Source organism: Amblyraja radiata, chromosome 32, assembly GCF_010909765.2.
Source record: "Amblyraja radiata isolate CabotCenter1 chromosome 32, sAmbRad1.1.pri, whole genome shotgun sequence".
Taxonomy (NCBI): domain Eukaryota; kingdom Metazoa; phylum Chordata; class Chondrichthyes; order Rajiformes; family Rajidae; genus Amblyraja; species Amblyraja radiata.
In genome coordinates this window covers 5,308,147-5,321,306 of record NC_045987.1, presented here as the reverse complement: position 1 = coordinate 5,321,306, position 13,160 = coordinate 5,308,147, and the positions used below count along the sequence as shown (strand labels likewise).

General features: G+C 48.0%; 1 protein-coding gene across 2 annotated transcripts in view; it reads left to right on the top strand.

Moving 5' to 3' along the window:
* Nucleotides 1-13,160, top strand: part of pappa (pappalysin 1) — a 248,804-nt gene that overhangs the window by 140,740 nt on the left and 94,904 nt on the right. For both annotated transcript variants that reach the window (XM_033049105.1, XM_033049104.1), the window contains exon 14: nucleotides 761-929. In XM_033049105.1, coding sequence (XP_032904996.1) covers nucleotides 761-929 — 169 coding nt within the window. The remainder of the gene's footprint in view (nucleotides 1-760; nucleotides 930-13,160) is intronic.

Here is a 13,160-nt window from a genome sequence, read left to right as displayed (position 1 = left end):
ACAGCCCTGTGGAACGCCGGTGTTCAGGGTGAGGGTTGAAGAGGTGTGCTTGTCTAACCTAACAGACTGGGGTCTGTTGGTTAGAAAGTCCAGTATCCAGTTGCAGAGGGAGGGGTCGATGCCCAGGTTACCGAGTTTGGTGATCAGTTTTGATGGTATAATGGTGTTGAATGCTGAGCTGTAATCGATGAACAGCATTCTTACGTAAGTGTCTCTGTTGTCGAGGTGGGAGAGGACGGAGTGAAGTGCCGTTGAGATGGCATCCTCCGTACTCCTGTTCTTGCGGTAGGCAAACTGATAGGGATCCAGTGTGGGGGGTAGGCAGCTTTTGAGGTGTGCCAGGACCAGCCTCTCGAAGCACTTGGTGATGATGGGGGTAAGTGCAACTGGGCGGAAGTCGTTGAGGCTTGCCGCAGTGGAGTGTTTTGGCACTGGCACGATGGAGGTGGTTTTAAGGCACGTGGGGACAACTGCTTGGGCAAGTGACAGGTTGAAGATGTCAGTCCAGACGTCTGTCAGCTGCGCAGCACAGGCCCTGAGCACGCGCCCGGGGATGCGTTCTGCTAGCTTCAAAGTCATCTTGTTGAGTCTCGTTGTCTGTAACTCATTTTCACCTCGCCCACATTTAACAATGGCCTAGTACACCATCACAAACCATCTACTTCAAGATTGTATGATTGGACATGAAGATAAAGGAGGTGCTAGATTAAGGCCATTTTATTCTATACTTAGTCCATAAGTTCTTTCTTTCCTCTTTCAGCTGTGTCCACTATTCTTGTGAAGCCACCGACTGTCAGGAGCTGAAGCTTAAAAACGCAGTGCTGAATTGTACAGGGGCAGGCCACTACAATGGGGACCAGTGCACCGTATCCTGCAAGGAAGGCTTTGTGTTTCACCAGCGCAGAGATGAAGAGAGCTCCAAAGGGCAGGTCAGTTGGCACTCTTTATATTTTTGAGACGAAGCCCAGCAAAAAAATTCTAATATTGCACTTGGCTATCGAGAAATAACTAAAACTCTGAACTTGTTATCTACCGGTTTAGCGGTCTTTCTATTTGTGCAAAAAACGGTTCGCGATAGGGCTACGATTTTTCGCCAGTTCACTCACCGTTCTCCTGTGCTGCGAGTCCACCAAGCTTCGTTCCGATCGGTTGAATGTCGTAAAAGTTAGCGAGGTTTAAAAATCTCAAAAGCCGCGTGTGCGCAGATCGACCTCTTCCCCTGCCAGTCAGCAGAGCACGGATTAGTCTCTTCCCCTGTCACTCCCCGGGACGGTCCGTCCCTTCCTGTGCCATCGCATCTTTACTGGAGCTGAGGAAGGCCGGCGGAGGTTTCCAACTGGACTTTCGGAGGGACCCGAAGCAGCCCAGCCCAGCCCAACCCAGCCCAGCCCAGCCCAGCCCAGCCCAGCCCAGCCCAGCCCAGCCCAGCCCAGCCCAGCCCAGCCCCGATCAGCCCCGCCCCGAGCAGCCCCTCCCTTAGCAGCCCCGCCCCGAGCCGAACCCAACCCAGCCCCGCTCCGAGCAGCCCCTCCCCAATTCTCCGCCCCGCCCCCAAGCCAACCCAGCCCAGCGTGGGAGAACCAGCCTAACCCGGAGTCAGAGATGTCGCCAAATGGAAAGCGGAGAATCTGATCCTGGGTGAGGAGAACGACCAGCGCCCGCAGTGAGTTCCCATCGCAACGCCAATTCCAGCCACTACCCCTCTGGTCCACCTCGCTGGCTCCGCCCCGCCCCTCCCCCGTGATGCCCCCCTCTCCCCCATGGCTCTTCCCCTGTCTTTTCTCCCACTCCCCCCCAGCCAACACCCCCCCCCCCCCACACAACCACCCCCACACACACTCCCCCCCCCACACACATACACACCCCGCTGCCCACACACCTCCCCCTGATACCACCCACCCCCCGCCCCCACACCCACCCCCTCCCCCCCACACCCCCCCCCTCTTCCCCCCCATACACCTCCCTGTCCACACACACCCCTCCTCCCCTCCCACACCACACCCTGCCCGCTACACACCCCACTCCCTTCACACATGAAGAGGAGGGGGAGGGAGTGCTCATGGACGAGGGGGAATGAGCCACGCCTGAGCAGTCATGCCCCTGTCCCACTTAGGATACCTGAATGGAAACCTCTGGAGACTTTGTGCCCCACCCAAGTAAATGTGACCCAATGGGTCCCACTTAGTCTAGTATCCCATAAAAGCTTTCTTGAACCTGTTGACAATTGTTGAAGCCATGTTCATCCTGCGACCCTTTCGAGTCCATTCAACATTTCAAGGGAATAACTGGAAATGATAGTACAAATGTTTGTAAGAAGGGTCTCGACCCAAAACGTCACCCGTTCCTCCTATCCAGAGATGCTGCATGTCCCGCTGAGTTACTCCAGCATTTTGTGTCTTGTCTTTAGTGCTGGTTGCAAGCTGGTTTGAAAATTTTCAAGTAGACTGCTGGAAATATTGGGTTTTTTACACAGAGGGTGGTGAGCACCTTGTGGTTGAGGCAGATACGATTGTAGCATTTAGGAGACTTGAGGCACATGGATGTGCAATGAATGGATGTGGATTATATGCAGTCAAATTGGAGTTTGTCTTGGCACAATGTTCAGCACAGATTTTGGTCTATGTTCTATGTAAAATAGATTATATGTAACACATTAAGACGCTCCTAAGTTATACATATTGAATTAAGAAGCTCGTAAATCCACAAAGTCATTGTATTACAAAAGACTTATCGAGTGAAACTTCACATTCCCCAGACAATTGATCATTTTGCAACCACCAGCTTGCATAGAAGGGTAATGACCTGCCCATGGGGAAGACATCACTGCTGGGCAGCTCAGAGGAATTCATCACAGGTGTTTTCAAGTTGATCTTTTCAGGCCGACTGAATTCACTGGTTGGCTTTGACCACAGAGGCAGCGGAGAAGGCCTAGAGATGGCTCTGGATCAGGAGAGAAGGTCCATATGCAGGAGTGAGTGCTACCTGAACACAAGTCGTGGTCTGATCAACCGCGGCTGGGTTGCCTGGGTGAGGGTGTCTGATGTTGAAAGACCCGAAACACCCAATGACCCCAGGTTACATCACTGATGATGTGTTCAGGAGCATCAATAGATGTATTTGTATCAAAATGACCAATGAGAGGAAATGCTACCTAGGACGGCAAGACACGATCTTAACCATAGAAAGATACAGTATGGAAACAGTCCTTTGGCCCATTGAGTCCACAGTACATTTATCACACGTTAATCCATTTAAAAAACAAATTCTCCGCATTTTGGGGGGCATGGTGGTGGTGCTACTGCCTCACAGCGCCAGAGACCCGGGTTGCATCCTAACTACCATCTGACCATCAGCCCGAAACGTTGCCTATTTCCTTCGCTCCATAGATGCGGCTGCACCCGCTGAGTTTCTCCAGCATTTTTGTCTACCTTCGATTTTCCAGCATCTGCAGTTCCCTCTTAAACTCCAAAGTACAGGCGCTGTCTGTACGGAATTAGGGACGACAGATGGCACAATGGGCTAAGTGTTCAGCTGGCAACCGGAAGGTAGCCGGTTCGAATCCCGCTTGGAGTGCATACTGTCGTTGTGTCCTTGGGCAAGACACTTCACCCACCTTTGCCTGTGTGTGAATGTGTGTGAATGTGTGTGAGTGATTGGTGGTGGTCGGAGGGGCCGTAGGCGCAGATTGGCAGCCACGCTTCCGTCAGTCTGCCCCAGGGCAGCTGTGGCTACAGAAGTAGCTTACCACCACCGAGTGTGACTGAGGAGTGAATGAATAATGCGATGTAAAGCGCCTTGAGTATTAGAAAGGCGCTATATAAATCCCATCCATTATTATTATTATTATTAATTTGTACGTTCTCATCGTGACCTGCGTGGGTTTTCCCTGGGATATTTGGTTTCCTTCCACACTCTAAAGTTGTACAGGTTAATTGGCTTGGTATAAATGTAAATTGTCCCTAGTGTGTGTAGGATTGTGTTAATGTGCGGGGATCGCCAGCGGACCGAAGGGCCTGTTTCCGCGCCGTACCTCAAAGGTTCAAAGGTTGTATTTATTGTCACATACACCTAGGTGTAGTGAAATTCTTTTTGCCAATGCAGCACATAAAAAAGAATACAAATACAAACAGAATACAAATATTAACTAAATATAAACTCTAAACTAAACTAAAGTTCACCACTCACCTGCGCAACAAGAGCAGTTTTCAATGGCCAATTCATCTGCCGCATTTTGGGGATGTGAGAGGAACCTGGAGCACCTGGAGGAAGCCCACGCGGTCACAAGGAGAACGTGCATACTCCACACAGACAGCACCCAAGGTCAGGATTGAACCCATGTCTCTGGTGCGGTGAGGCAGCGACTCTATTATCTTTGCCACTTTTCCCTATTTGCCAAGTTGGTTTTTCTCTTATTGATCAGTTCAGGCAGGGGACAGAACCATTTTGTTATATATCCTTGTCTGGCCATCAAAACATGGTGTGTTCCTGTCTGTCAAAGCTTTTATGTTCATATCCAATGACTTGTTACGTGAGACCACTTGTTTCTAAAATATAACTTAAATGCATACCAAGCTCAAATATTAGCTTCTTATATTTTACTCCTGGGTCCCTGAACAAGTCGGCTCACAGCTGTTTTAAGTTGGCATACTCTTTAAAACTGTGTATAAACTGCCAACTGAAGGCAGCTGTGTGTGTGCATACTGAACAAATCAGGTTCTTGTTTTCAGTTGCTCTAACGTACTTTGGATCAGTGTGGCTAACTGGAGCCTCATCATTTCTCTGATACATAGAAACATAGAAAGTAGGTGCAGGAGTAGGCCATTCGGCCCTTCGAGCCAGCACCGCCATTCAATACGATCATGTCTGATCATCTAAAATCAGTGCCCCGTTCCTGCTTTCTCTCCATATCCCTTGATTCCTTTAGTCCTAAGAGCTAAATCTAACTCTCACTTGAAAACATCCATTGAATTGGCCGGTAAACAAAAAAGCCGGAGAAACTCAGAGGGTGCAGCAGCATCTATGGAGCGAAGGAAATAGGCAACGTTTCGGGCCGAAACCCATCTTCAGTGAATTAGCCTCCACTGCCTTCCGTGGCAGAAAATTCCCGCGATTCACAACCCTCTGGTTGAAAAGGTTTTTTCTTATCACGGCAGCAAATTGTTTCAAAGTCGACTGAAGTACCCTCGGACATTTTCATCAGGCGTTTTTCTAGCCTGATGAAAAATGTCCACGAGTAAAAAAGGTTGTGAATTAGGTCGTGAAAGTGGGACAGGTCCTTAATATTGAAGTAGCTATCTTGTTTTTGCAGGATAACATTTGCCGCCCCTGCACCATCACAATGAGATATTCATTTTATGATGTAGGATTTAAATTCTGCTTTGTTTTATTTTAGTTTAATTTTGAGATACAGTGCGGAAACAGGCCCTTCGGCCCACCGGATTCACACCGACCAGCGATCCCCCGCTCATTAACACTTTCCTACACACTCTAGCAGGCAATTTTTATATTTACCAAGCCAATTAACCTACATACCCGTACGTCTTTGAAGTGTGGGAGGAAACCGACGATCTTGGAGAAAACCCACGCAGGTCACGGGGAGAAGGTACAAACTCCGTACAGGCAGCACCCGTAGTTGGGATCGAACCCAGATCAAGGGCTGCAAGGCAGCAACTCTACCGCTATGCCACCGTGCCACCTTACTTCCTAATCTCATCACCTGACCTACAAGGATTGAGTTCTGGATAATCCTAGGACCATTTGGCCCACAATGTTTACGCCGAACATGATGCCAAAGTAAGATATCTGTCCTGGAAACTATCTGACAGATAGAAGGGACCAGGATTTTGCTACCTTGAATGATGTCTGAATTCAACAAAGCTTATATCAGAAGGACCCAAAGTGCTGGAGTAACTCAGCGGGTCAGGCAGCATCTCTGGAGAACATGGATAGGTGACGTTTTGGGTTCAGACTCCGAGTCTGAAATCTGAAGAAGGGTCCCGACCAGAAATATCACCTATCTATGTTCTCCAGGGATGCTGCCTGACCCGCTGAGTTACTCCAGCACTCGTGTCCTTATGTGTATTAACCAGCATCTGCAGTTCCCAGTTTCTACTAGTTATCGTGTAGGAAGGGATTACAGATGCTGGTTTATCTTGCTGATAGACACAAAAAGACGGAGTAACTTAATGGGACAGGCAGCATCTCTGGAGAAAAGGAATAGGTGACGTTTCGGGTCAGAACCTTCCTTCAGATTTAAACATCAGAAGGGTTCCGACTCGAACCGTCACAATCCAGGTTCTCCAGAGATGCTGCCTGACGTGCTAAGTTCATAAGTGATAGGAGCAGAATTAGGCCATTCGGCCCATCATTTCTACTCCGCCATTCAATCGTGGGTGATCTATCTCTCCCCCCTGAACCCCATTCTCCTGCCTTCTCCCCCGTAAACCCCTGACACCCATAATTATCAAGAATCTATGTATCTCTGCGTTAAAAATATCCATTGACTTGGCCTCCACACCCTTCTGTTACTCCAGCACTAAGGGCCCTGTCCCACGAGCATGCCACTGCATGCGGCAAGCGGGACCAAACCGGAAGCGGGGGCCGCGCGGAGGTCGAGTGAGTGACGTGAAGTTCGAGCGAAGTCCGCGGGAAGTTCGCGCGTGACGTACGGGGCCAGCTCCGCACAACTCCATACGGCTCCTGCGATCAAAGTGGGACCGGCCCCGCGAGGCCGTACGGCTCAAGCCACCACGTTAGGTCGCTCTTGCCGCATGGAGTCGCATGCTCGTGGGACAGGCCCTTTAGTTACTCCAGCATTTTGTCTCTAAGGCCCGCATGGTTCCGTTCCTCAACAACTTGTTTCTTGCTGTGAAAGTCTCGGTGAGGCAGAGACCTGACGATGCCCGTGGAACTATACACGGCAAAGGTGGTGAAATCAGAGCCCTGGGCTAAAGGCTGAATGCTGAGATACTGGATTCTCCATCGCATTGCCATTACAGGGACAATGACTGTCAACGGAGAAACAATAACCGTGAGATGTTTCCCCTGTAGGATTACAGAGAAAACAATTTTTGCGACTATCAATTAAAGTTAATATATTCAAAGGCTTTAAAACCCAGAGGAAAGGGAAAATATAAATTAGTGATTTCCAAAAGACATTAACATTCAGGGTCAACCAGTCATTTGAAGCCCAACTGTAGCTAATTAAGACAGATGTTTTGGTGTAGGCCTCAGCCTCTCCACAGGGAGCTGTTTGGGCCTGAAGAGCATGTGCAGGCTTTGCGCGCGTGAATGCTGCCTTTGCAGTCCACTGGGTTTCTGCAGATTGAGCAGAGCAAAGCATTTAACGGAACAGTTTGCAGACTGAGAACTGTGATCTACCGCACAACAACTTTCATAGCGCGGCCCTTACACTTCACAACATTTATCCTTTTGGAAGAAAAAAATAAGAAGAAATTGGAGAGCCAGACATCAGCCGACATCAGGTCATTGTTTAGTTCAAAGATGCAGCACAGAAACAGGCCCTTCGGCCCACAGAGTCAGCCCCGACCAGCGAACCCCGTACACGAGCACTATCCTACGCACAGTTTACAAGCTTTATCAAAGCCAATTAGCCTGTACGTCGTTGGAGTGTGGGAGGAAACCGGAGCGCCCGGAGAAAACCCACGCAGGTCACGGGGCGAACGTACAAACTCCGTACAGACAGCGCCCGTAGTCAGGATCCAACCAGGTTCTCTGGTGCTGTGAGGCAGTAACTCTACTTGTCACCCCTCTTACATGTAGTAAGAACTGTGGACAATTTAGAATCAGTGCAGATAGGTTTTCATGTTAAACTGAAATAATCTATGCTTCATCCACACCAATTTAGCACCAAATCTGTTTATAAGAGGTAACTAAAAGTCACCTGTGCTGCCAAAAGATAGCCAACAGGAACTGAGGATGCAAGATTTAATATTTCAAACTGTTATGAGTGACAATGCTAATGTATGAAGCTCTGAGGACGAAGACTCTTAGGTCTATGTGTATCGCCACAGGATGCTTCTTCACAGGGAACGTTGTACTATCCTGGTTACCGTCCACATTTTATGGTTAACCACTCCCATCCGAAGTAGGGTCTTGACCCGAATTGTCACCTGTTCCTTTTCTCCAGAGATGCTTTAGTTTAGTTTAGAGATACAGCGCGGAAGCAGGCACTCCGGCCCACCGAGTCTGATTCCCTGAACACCAACACTATCCTACACGCACTAGGGACAATTTACAATTAAACCAAGCCAATTAACCTGCAAACCTGTACGTCTTTGGAGTGTGGGAGGAAACCGGAGCACCCGGAGTGAACCCACGCGGGTCACAGGGAGAACATGCAAACTCCGGACAGACAGCACCCGTAGATAGGATCGTGCCCGGGCCTCTGGCGCTGTAAGGAGGCAACTCCATCGCCTGTCCCGCTGAGTTACTCCAGCATTTTTGTCCACCTTCAGTGTAATCCAGCATCTGCAGTTCCTTCCTACACACAGTGTCTTAAGTCAGGTAGCTAAGACATTTGCCTGTCTGTGTGGCAATGTGACAGACTAGTGTTTCTAAATATAAACTCTCAGAGCGGAGAGCCTTCGATTTGTGAAGTATGTGCACATTTTATTTTTATTACCGTTCTGACGCACTCCTGAAAACTGTCAGAGAGCAATGGCACATCTTTAAATCATTAAGTATAAGGTTTCTTTTATTGGCTGTGTACTAACAGTGCTTCTTTTAACTGTACGTTTTTTTTCTCACAATTTAAACTATTTTACAATTTGAATAGTTCAGTTTCTGAGTCGCTTTCTGCATACTTCGGTGTTCTTAAGTGGGCCATTAGTTCTTAAAGGGGTACGTACGGTCCTTGAAAAACTGTCCGATGTACGTGGTTATTTTGTAATAACACAGTCGCATAAATCACGGGTATTTGAAGGGGCTGCTCCTCAAGTTCAGGTTGCGTTTTAGTCCCACGATTTTGATATTTGGGCATGAGTGGGGAGGGTCGATTAGGAGGATTTGCTCTTGGGCCTGGACAAGATGGCCACCCGCGGGTCCAGGCAGCGGGCAGTCGATGGTCACACCAGAGTCGGCTGCCCGTCCCTCTTCCGGGCTTACAGTATATCCGTGCTTTCATTGTCTCTGGAGAGGAAAGACACAGTGTCATAGAAACATAGAAAATAGGTGCAGGAGTAGGCCATTCTGCCATTCGGCCCTTCGAGCCTGCACCGCCATTCAATATGATCATGGCTGATCATCCAACTCAGTATCCTGTACCTGCCTTCTCTCCATACCCCCTGATCCCTTTAGCCACAAGGGCCACATCTAACTCCCTCTTAAATATAGTCAATGAACTGGCCCCAACTACCTTCTGTGGCAGAGAATTCCACAGATTCACCACTCTCTGTGTGAAAAATGATTTTCTCATCTCGGTCCTAAAAGACTTCCCCATTATCCTTAAACTGTGACCCCTTGTTCTGGACTTCCCCAACATCGAGAATAATCTTCCTGCATCTAGCCTGTCCAACCCCTTAAGAATGTTGTAAGTTTCTATAAGATCCCCCCTCAATCGTCTAAATTCTAGCGAGTACAAGCCGAGTCTATCCAGTCTTTCTTCATATGAAAGTCCTGCCATCCCAGGAATCAGTCTGGTGAACCTTCTCTGTACTCCCACTATGGCAAGAATGTCTTTCCTCAGAATAGGAGACTGAAACTGTACGCAATACTCCAGGTGTGGTCTCACCAAGACCCTGTACAACTGCAGTAGAACCTCCCTGCTCCTATACTCAAATCCTTTTGCTCCCCGAGGACTCTCGAGACCTCCTGTGAACGCTGATCGCTGCTGGGATACTCGACCCGAAGCATCGGCCATTCCTTCTCTCCAGAGATGATGCCTGTCCCACTGAGTCACTCCAGCTTTTTGTGTCTATCACCAATGTAATATATTATTATGCGTACCGAGGTACAGTGAAAAGGTTTTGTTGCATGCTCACCAGTCTGCGGAAAGACCACACATGATTACAATCGAGCCGCCCACAGTGCACAGATACAGGATAGAGGGAATTGCGTTTAGTGCAAAATAAAGTCCTATTAAGAATAGTAGTCCGATAGTCTCCAATGAGGTAGATAGTAGCTCAGGACGGCCCTCTAGATGTTGATAGCATGGTTCAGTTGTCTGATTACAGTCGGGAAGAAACTGTGGATTTTAGTTAACCAGTGGTCTTAAGTTAATTGGATTTTAGTACACTTGAATTTTGCAACCACCGCGAAAACTCCACCTGTCCCTCACACCCCATAGACCTTTCTCTCCCAATTTAATGCAGTAATGTTCCTTCAAACCAGTCTCTCTGATCAACTTCAGTATCATCCTAAAGGCCACAAAGTGCAGGAGTAACTCAGCGGGTTTGGCAGCATCTATGGAGACCATGGATAGATGAGTCAAAAGAAGGGTCCCATCCTATGACGTTACCTATTGGTGTTCTCCAGAGGTGCGGCCTGGCCCACCGAGTTACTCCAGCACTTTGTGTCCTTTAGTGTAAAACAGCATCTGCAGTTCCTTGTTTCTACACTACTCAATCACCCATCCCCATATTGCACACATGTAAAGAGGCACAGAGTGCTGGAGTAACTCAGCGGATCTGGCAGCATCTATGGAGATCATGGATAGGCGACGTTTCGGGTCAGCACCTGAATGAAAGGTCCCCATCCAAAATATCACCTATCCATGTTCTTCAGATATGCTAACTGACCTGCTGTGTTTGAAGAAGGGTCTCGACCCCAAAACGTCACCTATTCCTTTTCTCCAGAGATACCATCTGACCAAATGAGTTACTCCAGCTTCGAGTCTATCTTCGAGTTATTCCTGCACTTTGGGTCTCTTTTTGTAAACGAGCATCTGCAGTTCCTTGCTTCCTCAAATCGCTGTAATTTCTTGTTTGATGGAAGCTTCTTCGGATATTTCAATGACTTTAATCCAGATCACTTCTGTTCACAAAGTTACAAGGAATATAACCTTTTAGCACTGATATCCCCATGCAGTTAAAATAGCATTTGCGAAAGAAAACCCTGGTGAAATACATGGCTGTGCACACTGTTGAGAAAGATTTATATTTTGTGACGTTTATGTGTGAGTCTGGCTGGTGTTATGTATTTGAACCCTGATTTACTTTTGCAGTTCACTCTCCCTTGAGAGTCAATTTGCGGGGCAGATATCATCGTTGCTATCAAATTTCTTCTGTCATTAAGAAAACCACAGTCTGCCATAGTGGCAAAACTGTTTCCAGAATAAATAACCAAAAGCTAGGTAAATATCAGCAACTGAGAAAGAAACAGTTTTATGTGACCTCCATAATATCCAAGTAATTACTAAGGTCTGGCAGTTTCAAGGAATGTACTGCGCAACAATAAATAGGGAGTTCTGGAGAAACGAACTTGAGCGGCCACCAAAAAAGCAACTCGTTATCAAGCAACATAATTATATTAGGAGGGGGGGAAAAAAAAGGAAATCTTTCAGCCTTGTTCGTAAATTAAACAAATCTCGATAAGGAAGGCAAACAATTTAGCTACTTGAAGTGCATTTGCAACAAACGTCAGCAGCAGAGTTGTGTCAGACGGAACTGCAGATGCTGGTTTAAACCGAAGATAGACACACAAAAAAGCTGGAGTAACTCAGCGGGACAGGCAGCATCTCTGGAGGAAAGGAATGGGTGGCGTTATATCGGGTGGAGACCCTTCCTCAAACGTCAGGAGCAACTTTGCACCACTGGCCTTCTGCGAATTATACACGGCCTTAAGGGGCTGCCCCACTTTTGCGTCATTTGCGCGTCACGCAGATGGCGAGCGAAGATTTTGTACATCCCAAAATCCTGGGGCGCCACGCGCGACCGTGCATCACTGCCTACGTCATAATGCGCGCGTAATGCGCACCATGCGCGCAGCACGATGAGCGCGTCGTGCGTCGTGACACGTAAATGATGTCGCGTAAATTACGCCCAAATTACGCCCAAATGGGACAGGCCCTTTAGTTTGTGCTCAACACTTTTCGGGTTCGACGGTTTATGCCTTGATCTGTTAACCCCGAAGAGTGATCTGATTTACGTGTGTAACTTTGACGGATGTTCAAGGAGTGGCTGACACGTGATTCTGCACCAACTGACGGTCTGTGCAGGAAGGAACTGCAGATGCTGGATTACAACAAAGATGGACAACAAAATGCTGGAGTAACTCAGCGGGACAGGCAGCATCTCTGGAGCGAAGGATTGGGTGGCGTTTCGGGTCGAGACCCTTCTTCAGACTGGCGTAATTGTCTACACTGCGAGCATTGACCAACGCACCAGTCAATCAGCTGATTCTTGATGCAAGGCGCCCCCATTCCTTCTCTCCAGAGATGCTGCTTGACCCACTGAGTTACTCCAACATTTTGCATCTGTCTTCCAACTAACAGTCTCTCTATTGCACAGATGGGAATGCCAAAAAATATCACCCCTCCCCCAGGGATGTTTGAATCCTTCCCCTTTTTAACCTACAAACCTGTGTCATGCACAGAGGAGGTTTTAGTGCATGCTATTGTAAATAACGTAAGTGCTTAGGAACTCGCAATCTGTTTTCCGATTTTAACTGAAGAAATGTGTAAAGTAGGTTACCAGTTGACCATATCACATACTAACACAAAGTCAAAGATAGACACAACATACTGGAGTAACTCAACGGGACAGGCAGCATCTCTGGAAAGAAGGTACAGGTGACGTTTTGAGTTGAGACCAATCTTTAATCTGATCAGTCTGAGAACTTTCTTCAGACTCTTCTTCAGACTGATCAGTCTCGACACAAAACGTCGCCCATTCCTTCTCTCCAGAGATGCTGCCTGTCCCGCTGAGGTACTCCAGCATTTTGAGTCTTTATTCTGTTAAAACTGGCATCTGCAGTTCCTTCCTAACACACAGTCGACCTTAATCCCCCTGAGTTTGGGAAAAGGCCTTTGTGTCACGTTTCACAAAGGAGGGGGGGGGGGGGGGGGGGGGGTTGTGAATTTATACCTCCACATATCAATAGACAATAGCAGTGCAGCAAGCCACGCTGCCAAGACCATGCCAATCTTAGGAAGTGTCAATTGCTGGTTAAAGGTTGAACGACAATCAGATTTCTGGTCAGAT